At 34.1% G+C, this 13,923-nt stretch overlaps 1 protein-coding gene and 1 long non-coding RNA gene across 2 annotated transcripts; one reads left to right on the top strand and one right to left on the bottom strand.

Annotated features, from left to right (window-relative positions):
• The first annotated feature begins 7 nt into the window (after positions 1-7).
• Positions 8-3,047, top strand: LOC146533983 (uncharacterized). The gene is made up of 3 exons (XR_014878541.1): positions 8-148; positions 2,125-2,260; positions 2,420-3,047. It is a non-coding gene; the product is annotated as an uncharacterized LOC146533983 (long non-coding RNA).
• Positions 470-13,611, bottom strand: Cap-D2 (CAP-D2 condensin subunit). The gene is made up of 21 exons (XM_085194243.1): positions 12,828-13,611; positions 12,636-12,749; positions 12,382-12,551; positions 12,109-12,278; positions 11,827-11,968; positions 11,634-11,729; positions 11,237-11,407; positions 10,297-10,458; positions 9,742-9,879; positions 8,678-9,043; positions 7,544-7,873; positions 6,906-7,106; positions 5,675-6,217; positions 5,334-5,513; positions 4,843-5,054; positions 4,473-4,643; positions 3,838-4,110; positions 3,056-3,320; positions 2,710-2,877; positions 1,164-1,260; positions 470-591 (listed from the first exon to the last, which is right to left on the bottom strand). The coding sequence occupies exons 1-21, from the start codon at positions 12,943-12,945 to the stop codon at positions 515-517; spliced, it is 4,164 nt and encodes a 1,387-aa protein (XP_085050369.1). The 5' UTR covers positions 12,946-13,611; the 3' UTR covers positions 470-514.
• Positions 13,612-13,923: the final 312 nt, after the last annotated feature.

The raw sequence follows: 13,923 nt of genomic DNA, 5'->3' as shown, positions 1-13,923 counted from the left end.
GTTTAATTTTACGCATTGTTTTCTTGAATAATATTTAGTACTTGTGCCAGTTGATAGTAACCCACATCCAATCCCATCCACATGAGAGAGGAGAATTTACAAGCATTACAAGCACAACTTTTTTAGCTAAATCCTCGAAAGTTTATATGTGTGTATATAACTTTATTATTTTTCTTATCTTTTTCAGTTTCAATTTATACATACCAGATATCTTAAGGTACCTTATGATTTACTTGGATTTCGTAAAAAAATACGTATTTAAAATGCTTTATTTTATTAAATTTATCTCAGAAGCTAGTACCTTCAGTATATATTTGTGATATAATTTAATGTTAAATCTACATAAAAGTTTAATATAATTGGGAGCACAGTAGCTCAACAGAGTAATATTCAGATTTAATATAAAATAAAAGATATGGATTGATTATGCATTACAAATATTGATCAATCATTCATAAATAAAAGCAAATTTTAAATAGAAAGTTTATTTTATATAAAAATATAAACTGCAATGTCATAATCTTTTACGAGTTACTTTCCTCGCCGATGGTTTTTTGAACACTTCTTCCTTCTTTTGAAAATCTTCATCTTCTGTAAAGATTTTGTAAATACAATATTACTAGGTAATTTGTTATCATTATAAATTTTGACATTCACGAGAAATCTTCATAATTTGAACTATGTCAAGTAATGTGTAAAAGTTTCAAGAAAACATTTACAGAAAACAGATTAATTCTGCTATACTTCAATTTCTTTCCCGGACATAGCAGTATAGGCAGAGGCAATCTGGAAACCTAGTGTTTACGTTAAGACACTTTCGTTCCGCATTTTCCTCCGAATTCTGGAGGCTTTTTCCTCCCTTAGTAGAGCGAGGAAATGAAAATACTACATATTTATTTTCCTCAAGTACTTAAGGATCGGATCCACAACCGTAACCGTATAGTCTCATGTTTGTGCCTCTGCGCCACAATTGACCACAATTTTCTTAAAAACAACAAAATATGTTAAGGTTACTTAATTATTGTCTTAATATGGTTTTCAAACATATGAAAATTGTTATAAAGAAAAAAACCCTTGTTCAATATTAAAAAAAAGATTAACAAACAACAAAAAAACAAAATATTCATATTTATATAATTTTTTTAAATATAAAATTTATTTACCTGATTCCTCGGAATCAACAGTTTTGTTCCTTTGTGTAGCTTTTCTTCGTGATTTTCTTAATGTTTGTGGCGTAGCTTCCTTATTAGGAGGTTCGTTCTGAAATAATTATAATTAAATTTAGATAAGCTTGAAATACCTTTATTTTGTTCCTTGTATTTAAATGATTTTCAGATAGTGTTTAACTATAGTTAACAGATAGTTAAACAGATTACATAAAAATTTCAATTAAGAGTAAGTAGTAATAAGTAGTGTCAATGATATTTATAATTTTACACAATGTAGTTGTTATCCGTACATCCTGTCTGACCTGAACCTAGTTTTAAGACTCTCAGTACTCTGCTTTGTGCCTAACTTCGAGGTACTGTATGTTGATCTGTTATATAAAACATTCGATTAGACCAGACAAGGTATTGCCGAGCTGTAAAATGAATACATATGACTTTTATATAAAATATATTTATAGAACTTGCTGTGGCAAGAGACCTATTGCGAATGTCCGCGTCGGATTGTCCAACCGGTTCGTTCTTCAAACAAGATAAATCTGCCATTGTACCTATTTCTACCCGCGCATAATATTTCAGCGATTATTTGTGGTATGGCCGTTCCACAACAAATAATTGGCACGTGTTTGCTGTTTCTACGACCGTCGCTCCACAATTCCAATACGTCAAGTTTTGAGTTTTAGACTGTTCCGGTCGTTTATTTAAATTCAACGAAAACTCACCAAATTATTCTTCATTGTTCATTGATCCCTTCGGTTTTTTTATCCGAGTATATATTGAAACCTAATTACTTGCCTTGGTATAATTTTTTTTTTATACATTCATCAGAAAATGGGTCCCCTCTGCCTACCCTGCTGTATGCGGGATACATGCGTATGTATGTATGCGTGAAGCTGATTTATTTGATTTATTAATTTATTGTATTGTAGGCTAATTTTTACGTTCATGATTTTTTCAGCGTCAAGCTATATACCGCACACAGCAAGCAGAGGGAAGTGGGAAGGGGAACACAGTGTAAAGAACTTAAGACACTCCCATGTTCCGCCGAATTCTAAAGGCATTGTGTGTTAGTGGCGGAACTCAACGCCCCGCTTGTAAGGAAAATATTAAATATTTTATTTCCACAAATGGCAATTGAATGCACAGTAAATTCCGTTTATGCATACACGGTTGCATATTTTGATTGCGTGGATTTGAAGCTTCATTTTTCATGTGCTGTAAAGGACCGTTAACTGGAAAATATGTTTTTTCAGATCAGTACAAACACACGATCCCGAGATAAACGCTTTTGACAGATGGACAATAAAGTAATCCTATAAGGGTTCCACTTTTGTCTTTTTGAGGTACGGAATAGGGTTCCGTACCTCAAAAAGGAACAGCCGGAACAGATGCCGAAGAAATTGGAACATGTTCGGAAGCCAGAATGGAACAACTTGAATATGTTCCTCATTTTTCCCGGAACGTAACTCCAACTACGTATAAGCGACCGAAAGATCTGTTACTGCGGTTAACCTTACGGCGGCCTTATTGTATTTTTCGTTACCTCATCAGGACTAGAAGAGGAGCGTCCCCGGTTCCTCCTTGGCACGGGTCGTCGTCGCGGCGTGGCGCTCGGCTCCTGGCGCGCCTCTTCAACTGCTTCCTCACCCTCCTCTTTGTTTTGGACCGCAAAACATTCCTCTATCTTGTCACCTAGCTCCGTTACTAATACCTGTAAACAATAATATCATAATAATATAGAATATAAATAATTTTTGTATCTTTTGAGTGACATATAAAAAATATTCTAGTCTATTATTATTATTATGCAAGTACAATATTACAAAAAAAATACATATGGCACTCTATACAGTGTCTGTCATATTATAATTAACAATTTCATCACTTACTTTTATTTCATTTTTTGCCATTTTAGAAGTATTATTCATAAGCACGCCAAACGAATTCATTACACTGGAACAATGTAACTTGTCTTTATAGCAATCAAGGTTTTCTATAAGTTTGCGGAGTGATCGCTCATTGTACGTGAACAAGGAGAGGCAATACGCTAGATCACGCCACTGTCTTTCCTCTGTAGATAATTTGAAACGGTGACATAGTTTCTCCACTAAAGCTTCCATCTGCCTGTCTTTTTGTATAAGTGACGTTATGTATCTATAATTAAAGAAAATATCTTACGTAAGTATTATACAATTATTAACACTTGTAAGAAAAATGTACGTTGCTTTTACTTTGAATAGAATGCTATTTTTTAGTTCGATGCTTTATCCCGGACGACGCAGACGGGTCTTAGAACGGAAAGCAGAGTGAATGTGCACTCAGTTTCCTAATAATCGGGACATTCAGAATTGTGTGGCGTAACTCAATACCGTTCTTTGTCTTCTTACCGATTATGGGTAATGGCAACTGTACCCATAATCGTCGCGTTTGATGCTACAGTTTCATTGTGAGACCGCGTCTAATGATTTAATAGAAATATGTTTTTGGTTTTTTTCTATGGTTCATTTTATATTTTCTTACAGTATATTTTAAGTAAGGGTAGGCTGGGTAACATTGCTTGAATGAGATCACCTGTGAGCAACCCTTAAAACAAAATTGAATATCTTTGCTGTGTCTTTTTTTTAAAATTATTGTTAGTGCAATATTTAAATAAATTAGATGAAGCACTTACTTCATAATAACCCTATACTGATCTTCGGCAACATTGAGCTCAGGGTCGCTCAGTCTCGATATGATGTCCGGCATCACATTATAGAGGGCATTCCCCTTTTGCGATAGTTGTTTAAAGAACAGACGTGTCATGGCGGCGATACGGGGATCGTTGTCCGCGCAACACAACGCCATGTCCGCAATCTGCCCTTTGACACGAACCATTTCGTGTAGGACTAGGAATGATAACATTTTGACTGCATTTTGGCGTACTTCGAGCTCTTCATCGCTGAGTCTGTATTTTGAAATAATTTAATTAGATTTTTTTGGGAGAAAGGCAGCAAATGATGAAAAGGAGACCGTATTTTCAGGGTTAAGGAAACATTTTGATATAAGGGAATCAACATGGCTTCAAGCTGTATTCCACCCATGTTCTAATGTTAGGATCCGTGATCTAATGCTAAGTCCTCTGCACTTTTGAGACATTGTATGGAACACAATGCCACGCTTTGTTTCTTGTTTTGCCAGATTGAGAAACCGCAAAATAATTCAATCCCCAGTATGAGTGTCAACAGAATTCACAAATTTAACATCAGTCCTCGGTGTCACTACATTAAAGTTAAACTAATGGGTCCAACATAATAAAAAAATACATACATGTGGTAAATATGTTGTGTCCACGGTTGAGTAAGATTGGGAAATCTCAATGTTAAATCAGCAAATGCAATAGTGAGATTAGTTCTCTGTGACACAATTTTAGATCTCTTCAACACTGTGACCATAAGTTGTAGACCTTCTTCACACACGGAGCTCGACACTAACATGAATCTGTTGAATGAAACATATTAATACATTAATTTTTGTAATTATTGTATCTGCGTAACAAAATCTTAAAATATTTTTTATCCACTCAGCTCTCTGCTATTAGATAAATATATTAGTACTTAGCAATTGATATTAGAATAATTCATTGGAAGAAATTAATTTATATATTTTAAACTAGCTATTAAAATAATTGAAAACGGACCTAGTGAAGGTGAGCGCGGCAGCGGCCTGCAGCGTTTGGGTGTAGCGCGCGGGCGCGGCCAGCAGCGTCCTCAGCAGCGGCAGGAAGCGCGCGAGCGCCGCGCCCGCGCCCACGATGTCGCGCTCGCACACGCTGCGCACGTACTCTGCGTCCGCGTCGTCCGCCACCGCGCCCTCCAGGCCCGCCTCCTCCTCTGTCATTGTTGTGTTGGCCTATGATATATGTTATAAATACATTTATTACTAACGAAGATATATTTTTTGCGCCTTACAGTATTTTCTTAGATATTATATTGAAAGTCTGAAAATTATCAAGATTGAATTTCTTTTTTTTTTATATAATAAGTAATATGCATAAGTGAAAATTTAAAGGGCATATAAACGTAAATTTCAAAAACTAGATATTTTAACTATCTGCAGTAAAATAGAAAAGTTCATTTAGAGGGTACGGTGCCGTAAGAGAATCTCTGTAAGTAAAAAGGAAGAGCATACCGAATTGGCCTTATTGGACAACACGCTGGCGGAGCGTTGCGCGCGCGAGGAGGCGGAGGCGTTGCTGGCGTTCATGAGCGTCTGGCGTCGGAGGTCGTCCGCGCGGCCGCGGCGCGCCGGAGTCGCGAACATGCCTATCTTCTTCTTACGTTTCTCCTCTATTTTGCGCTCTTCTCTAACCTGTACATAGGAAATATAAATCGTTAAGGTAATATTATACATTTAAATACCAAATTTTATAATAAAAATATTAAACTAAATGATCTGATGAGTAACAATATTTTTTTGAACCAATTTCAACTGAAGTAAAAATAGTTAAAAACATCTGTTATTTAACACACCTGGTTCCGTCGTCTCAATTCACTATAAACACTTATATCCAAATAAATCAGCTGCTGCAATGCAACATGTCCTAAGACAAATATAAATCTAGAAAGCAGTTCCAATGGAAAATTCACTTCTTCTGTGGTTTCCTTATCTTTTATAAATTTTTCTTCCATATGTTTGTACATGTCAGCCAATAACTTCGAGCAAAGCACTTCAGGTGTATCACATACTCCATAAATAAAATCAATTGAATAGGCAGCAAATGATGAAAATTTTTTTAATTTCAGAAAGGTTTCCATTAAGCTTTCGTGTAAAGCTATAAATATATTATGATCAGCCGGATACCTTTGGTCTTTCTTACAGAGACATAAAAGTAATTTAGCACTCATTTTTCTTGTATTATAGTCGCCAGTGAGTCCGTGCGTTCGTATTACTTCAAGATTTGCGATAACGACAGAAGGTTTTGCTTCCGCAATCATAACTAGAAGTGATAGAGCAGCAGAACTATCCATATCTGTTGTTCCATCGATTTTCTTAAGAAACATTTCCCAAAAGACCTGAAATCAAAAGTAATATATAAGTAATTTAACATCAGTCCACGATCCTCTGTATTAATAATATTTTATTTAGGTATTCGTAGCGCACACCATTTGATTGTAATAGTGACGGTTTTGGGTTCGATTCCCACTTGAGGGAACAAAATTTTTAATATTTTCATTTCCTCACTCTAGTAAAGAGTCAAAGCGGGGTATTGAGTTTCGCTACTCAATGTGCAATGTCTCAAGAATTCGAAGGAAAGTGGGGAACGGAGTGTCTTCACACTTATTTCCGAGGTTCTCTTTGCCTACGATGATATGCGCGGGATACAGAGTGAAGCTATATAATAAAGTTTTTAGAATATCTTTAGTAATATTTATGAAGTTTATGATTAAAATCATAATAATGCTGGCCGGGATGATCAATATCTCCAATTCGAACGAAAAATAGAGGGCGGAGTGCTTTGACGCCAGGTTCTTTTTATATGTTGAGGTTGAAATGAATACTTAAGAAAAAAAAAACAAATATATAGTACAATTAAAAATAATATTTAAACGATCCGTTTCTCTAAATTCGAATAAGAACGTAAAAATAATAATTTTGCATTTTATATTACCGAGGGCGTGAGCCGCGGTCGATGCGTGCGCACAGTGTTAACAACATGGCGCGTGCCGCTACTCGCACTCCGGTGTACTGTACATTACGTACTTGTATGATCGCCGGCGTGATGTCCCCCTTGGCCGTCCACTTCTCCACCAGCAGGCACAGCGCGTGCGCGCCGCAGCGGTCGACGCGCGCGCACAGTACTACCAACTTGCACGCGATGACGAAGGCGCGCGCGCGCTCCGGCTTGCTGTCGCACTCGAGATACATGTCGCGGTAGGCGCGCTCTACTGCCTCACGTTTTTCCTGTTACAGTATGGTTAATGATTTAATTTCAAATAATTTAAATATATATAGTAATAACAATATCACATTTATATATGCTAAATAAAAATATCACCCAAGATATATAATTTTAATCCATTAATGTCTAAAATAACTAAATACATACATATATATTAAAGTTAGCTTTCTAAAAGTTTTAAAAATTCGAAACAATTTCGTTGATTAAATTTCAAAGAATTTTAATTTGAATTTTCTCTTTATTGGTGCTGTACGTCGCATTATACAAATATATATTTTTTAACTCAGAACTTGATTCTTTTTTATTTGAAAGCTGGTGCTTCGCATGTAATCCCACCCTAATTTGGTCCAGTTCTGACAATGTTATCCATGAGAAATCACATAAGTTTAAAATATGAATTATGGTAACGCATTTTTTTTAATATCTGAGATATACTCACTTGATCCGGCGACCACACAAGTAAAAGCATATTATTGACTCCCACTTTGGCAGATTCAATATTAAAATGATGTGCAGTAGTAAAGAAATCTATAGCCTCATTGACATCGCCGGCTTGTTTTGACATTAACAAAGAATTTATTAATGGTACCGCTTCAGAGATCATGCGACTAAAATGTACTGACTCCTGAAGGAAGGCAATGATATTTTCTTTTTCTTCTATTCTTTTATATATCGCAAGGTCTTGTTCGCATTGTTGAGTTAGAGACACGGACTTTCGTCGATCTGGTATAATAAAAACGTTACGCAGCAGCGCTATGAAATAGTCAACCTAAAACAGTAAAATAACATGATATGTGACTATAAGTTTAAAGAGAATTGGTTAATACCTTATACAGAATGGAAGCGTCAGCGCTCCTTTTAAGGGAACAGCATATAGGGTAAAATTTTTCAAACCCATACCTAACTAATACCTAAAGAAATTAATCAAGATACCTCAACAGTTTGGACATAGCATTTTTTTCATTTCACGATATTTATCCACGAAATACAGGTAGTATTTCGTGTGACGCAGTTACGCATAGATATCAATGACGTAAACACTTACTACTACAAAAATACTACTAAAAGTTAAACAACTTTGAACTTTATCGCCACTACCTACAATTCGATTTCGGAATGAGGCGTGTGCAGCAGTGTCCCTTTGATAGGTTTATGTGTGCGTGCGTCGTCGATAATTTTATTATTTATTTTGTATGAAAAAAACTTTTTCATTTTTGGGAAAACAATTTTGTATTTAATTATATTAGGCTTTAATAGAGTAATTAAGTGTTGCTTCATTTAAAGTGGTGCTGACAAAAACACTGTATATTATGAGACAAATAAAAATTATATTGCTAAACATCCTAGAATGGAGCCTTTTACTACTGGTAAAGGCTACATTCTAGCTTGTACTGGTAAACTGGTAAAGGTTATCTTGCGAAAATTATTGATGCCATACAGGTCTAACTCAAGTAACTCTTCAAATCACAATAAATACTACTTCTATAAAAAAAAATTATAGTCATATTGGTATAAATGATCTCAACCTTTGGACAAAGGGTTTGTATAAAAAACATTTAAATATAACATTAACCTGTTTAGTTTTTTCCATATCACATCGTAATAGTTTCGCCTCTGGGTACTGTCTTTCAGCATGTTTTATAATCAAGTAAGCTTTATAATATTTTTTTTCTCGAAGATTCTTTCTGATTGCATCATACAGATTTTCTACTGTTGCTTGTGATAATTCAGGCTCATCTTGTGTTAACGTATCCATTTTATCCAAAATAGTTTTCATAATGTTTTTTTCCATTTTATCCCAAATTTTTATGAGTTCAGGATCGGGACCAGGATTTAACTTCTCTTGAAGCTCCTCCAAAATTTTTTGTTCACTAACTAATTGTTCTTCCAAAACTTCTGATTTTAGTTGTGCGGAAAATGGGTTACATTCCAAGAATATCTGAAATTAAATAAAATAATATACCTGATCTAGATATTTATATATTAAATAGTAAAATTATAAATTAAAAAGTAGATTTTATTTAGTAGATGTTATAAATCTCCTCTAGACCTCATATAAACATAAGACACGTAGATATATAAATATATATATATATATATATATATCTCACATATTAAATGTATACATAGATATGTATAGATATTTGTGCATGTATAGATAAACGTAGCACAGTATACAGGTGGACACCAGTAAAGACACTCCACTCCCCACTTTCTGCGGAGTACGGGAGGCATTTCGTATAGAGTGGCGGAACTCAACGCCGCGCTTTGACACGACACCAGAGCGAAGAAATGGAAATATTAACAAACATTAATTCATTCTTTTGACCTTTATTTACGTTTAGTAAATAAATATTTCACTTACTTGAGTAGGGATCGAACCCACAACCGTCGCGTTACAGTCACAACCTTGTGTCGCTGCGCCACAGCCTCAAATATAATAAAAAGTTAGAAAAAGATATCTAAAATATATATAAACTGTTTTTGGAAATGTAAATATTGTATGATCATGGCCTGATTATATTGCTCAGTTTAAGTAACAGAAGAAAAATAACAAGACATACATATAATTAATAACCCAAAAAGCTAATAAAGTGTACTGATTCATGACAATCAGAAAACCTTATAATCCCTTACTTTGAGTAGTTGAATGGCCGCTTTCCTGACAAGGGCAGCTTTGTCCTTTAATCGGCCAGTGGCTCTCTCGAGTACGGAACGTTGACGAACCACTGGAACACAATTCTCACGCTGTAGTCGACACCAAAATTGAAGAACCTAAAAAAATAATCACTATCTTAATAATTGATTAAGAATGAACTTATTTCGTAATGTTTATTTATTCAACATAAAAATTATACCTTAAAAGTAAGGTGGCGTTAAAATTAAGAGTAATGTTAATACGGACTAGAATCAGTAAAATTACGTTTTAAACATAATATATATATAATAGGGCCAAATTCTTCAAGCTGGTAAGTAATTAAGTATAAAGTATACTTAATTATACATAATTTTGGAACAACATATTAAGCCAAATTGTCCTGTCTATGTGGTCAGGTCAGGGCACCGCAGAAAGAAGAGAATAGAGCAGCATAAATTCATAACACGTTTGATGATTCTCATTGCCTACCATGCTGCATACATGAAACAGATGTATAAAACTAAATACAATAAAACAAATAGTGTTTATCTGACCTTATGTCGCACATAGGCTGACATATCATGCATATGGTCGTATAGATCGTCCAGGAAGTCGTCCCGCTGAGTGCGCTGCTCGTCAGTGAGGCCCTCGCCTGTTAGCTCTACGCTGAGCACCTCACACATCATGCCCAGCACACTGATACGGATAGTGTAGGACTGCCAATGAAAAGTTAATCTAAACATACACTAAGCTTCCCAGAACTTCTTTTGCATGGTGAACTATATTTTACTTGGTAAACTAGGCAGATGGTGACCTCGGCTGATGTTACACTTTGGACATAGAATTGATAATACGGAGGAAGATAACAAAGAAAGCTTGATCACCCCAGTGACAAAGCCTGATCACCCCAGTGGCAAAGCCTGATCTCTCCAGTGATACTATGTATTAAATAAGCCCCACCCCACTAGGAATGAAGTGTGAAGATTTCGGGGTTTTTTAAATTTATATTATTTTAATATTTTCTTTGGTAAAATATTAAAAATGACATTTTCCATGCCAGATGCTTAGCATTGTTACAACCCCTGCCAGACCTCCTTAAACAACAGACAGTCTGGCTGTTATGGTCTCTCCTCTCTCTAGATATAAGGTACAAATTACTGTACAGCATGTAGGTACATCAGTATTTAGCGGTAGTGGAGTAGCAGCACAGCATCTGAATGGTTATGTATTGTAAACACGCCTTTTCAATAGTATTATACTATTTATTCTATTTGTAGTAAAGAATATATATATATGTTCAACAGTTCTTGGGGTTGCAGGTTTGATTTCTGATTATACATATTAATTCAATCACTCTGCTAACAAAACAAATTGACGAAAATTGAGCAAAACATGGGTAACAATGTCTTAACTAGGTTCATTCTGATAAGCCGCTATTTGTGGAATAGAAAAGTGTAAAGCAAAAAAATTATTACATTCGAAACATAAAAATACCTCATCACTTTCCAAATAAGGCTGTATAGTTGCAATGGCATCGACCATTTCTTTAGGCAATTCTTTGGTAAGTTCAAGTAAAAAGGTCCCACAATTTTTAGCTGCACCTTGCTCAGCACCACCTCCATTTTCTTCCTCAGATGTAGCTAGAGCCTCAGCTATTTCACGAACCTAAAAAATATTTAGATGATGTATTTTCATATCAAATGATATGAATACAAAATTATATGCATTTTTTGCATATAAGAGATCTTAAAAAAAATTCGTACTTTACAGTTTCATGCATAAATATTATTTATTTATCTTTAAAAACTCTCACAGTGACACATGCATGGGCCATATTAAAAATATTTCAAAACCGATGACAGCATGTTTAAAATTGTTTATTTTTAAATACCATTTGTGGTCCAAATGTTGCAAGATCAAAATCTCTAGTTAGCTGGACAACTCCAGCACATACAGGAGTTATTGAGTGTTCCACCATTTTAAGTATCTGAAAAGATATATTGATAAATAATTGTGATATTCAATCAATCTCAAATTAACTCAATTAAGTTTATATAGTGATAAACAAAAAAAATCTTTCTCACCTGAACCAATTTTATGACACATGATGTCCCATGGTTATACTTCTTTATAAGTACACCAAATATTTGAAAGACAATTTCCCTCACTGTTTTAGTCTTTATTATTTGTTCTTCTAAAGCTTTATAGCAAGGCTCTACCACCATCCTAGAACAATAGAGAAGAAACAATGTCTGTAAAAGTTTGCACAAACACCAAGACTGCCTTTGTATTCTACATTTTATATTCATATACTTGTGTATGTTTATTATAAAAAATACTCTATTCAATTCTAAAAGACAACTTACGATACAAAATTATCTTCAGCTAAAGGTGGATCCCATAAATGGGATAAAGGCTGTTGTAGTAATAAATGCAAACACACAAGTGCAGCCTGTTTGTCTGCTTCAGTCCAACCACAGTCATCCTCATCAGTTACCTTTTTTCCCTTCTTTCCCAATGTCAATTTAGTGGAATTCTACAAAAATAAACAAAATGAGTAAACCTTTTAAATATGAAATGAAATGTAATCTTTTAAATATGAAATAAATTAAGATAAATAAGGTTGTATTTGCACTTACATCTGCAGCTAGTTTGGCATCTTTTATTTTCATTATTTGTGTAAATAAATACAATGTCATTTTAACAATATTTAAATTTTTTACACGAATATCCATTTCTATTTGTGACTGAAGTAATGATTCTAAATGCCCACAAAGCTTTTTAACAGTTCTAACTAAATGATCAAAGCCTAAAAATCACAAAAATAATATTTCACATAAATTGTCTTTTATAATAACTAAATGCTGATGATGACGAATTAAATGCTTCAAACCTTTGTTTATAATGTTCCATTCTAGTTTAGTCCCATGAACAATTATTGAAAAATATGTGTCAAAGTGTTCCAGTATATATTCAACTCCCTCAGAATTGTATGCTCGAGCGGCGTCTAATAAATAAATGCTTAAAGTTATATAAGACCAATATAAAAAAATATATTTAAATATTAACTAAGAGCTAGCACTACCTTGAAATTTAGACAGCAATAGCCTTGGTTGAACAACGTCTTCTACGTGATACTGACCAGCATGAGATTCTAAGAGTTCATCCTTTTTTAAAGGAATAGCAAATTCAAAATGAGCCATTTTCTGATATTTATATAATGCAATTTACGCAATTTTGCGTGCCACGGTCAATTGCCACTATTTATCTACGTTATTCCGAGTTCTAATCAACTTTATCGAAAACCAAACAAATAAGTATTTTAAATTTAAATAACCGATTTGTGAGTTATTGGTGAAGTCTTTTACCACAGAACACATATTATTGTACTAGCGGACGCGCGCAGCTTCGCTTGCGTATTTAGGGGTGAATTCTAGTAAACCATGAAACATGTGTTCAATGAAATATTTTTAAGAGTCTACATTTCCAATTTTATAAAAATCGGTGGCGATTTAAGAATTTTTCCAAACTACCTTTCAACCCCTTATTTGTACCCTTATGGAAAGAATTTTAGAAAACTATGAAACACGTATTCAATTAAATACTTTTAAAAATCTAAATATCAAATTTTATAAGAATTGGTGCTGATTTAAATTGTTTTCCATACAAACTTTGAGCCCCTATTATACCCCTTTAGGGTTAAAATTTTTCAAAATCCCTTCTTAGTGGATGTCCAGATTACGAAAGTAAACATCTGTCCAAATTTCACGTTTCTACGCACAGCGGTTACGGCTGTGCGTGCGTCTTATCTCAGTCAGTGAGAACAAGTCCTTTTATATATATAGATAATTATATGTATATTGGTCTCTGATTCTGTGCTATAAATCATTCACCAGCCTATACTGCAGATAATAAGTAAATAAATCTTACCACTTTATTTAGGTAGGTACATAAATAAAGTCATAAGATTTATCACGGTACCAACTAATAGATATGTCATTTTTGTAAGTACATTACGTGAATTTCCTAACAATAATTTATTGGATTTTTTCAAAATTTAGTACGCTAAAATTATCTCGAATATTTATTTAATTTATTTTAATTATTAATCTCAAATTTCTAAATTGTTTATATAATTACATAGAGATAATATATGAAATTAAAAAAACTAATCCATCTCC

Source organism: Heliconius melpomene, chromosome 12 (genome assembly GCF_056956725.1).
Source record: "Heliconius melpomene rosina isolate 202511_hmr_F chromosome 12, ASM5695672v1, whole genome shotgun sequence".
In the NCBI taxonomy this organism is placed as follows: domain Eukaryota; kingdom Metazoa; phylum Arthropoda; class Insecta; order Lepidoptera; family Nymphalidae; genus Heliconius; species Heliconius melpomene.
This window is presented reverse-complemented; position numbering and strand designations above follow the sequence as displayed.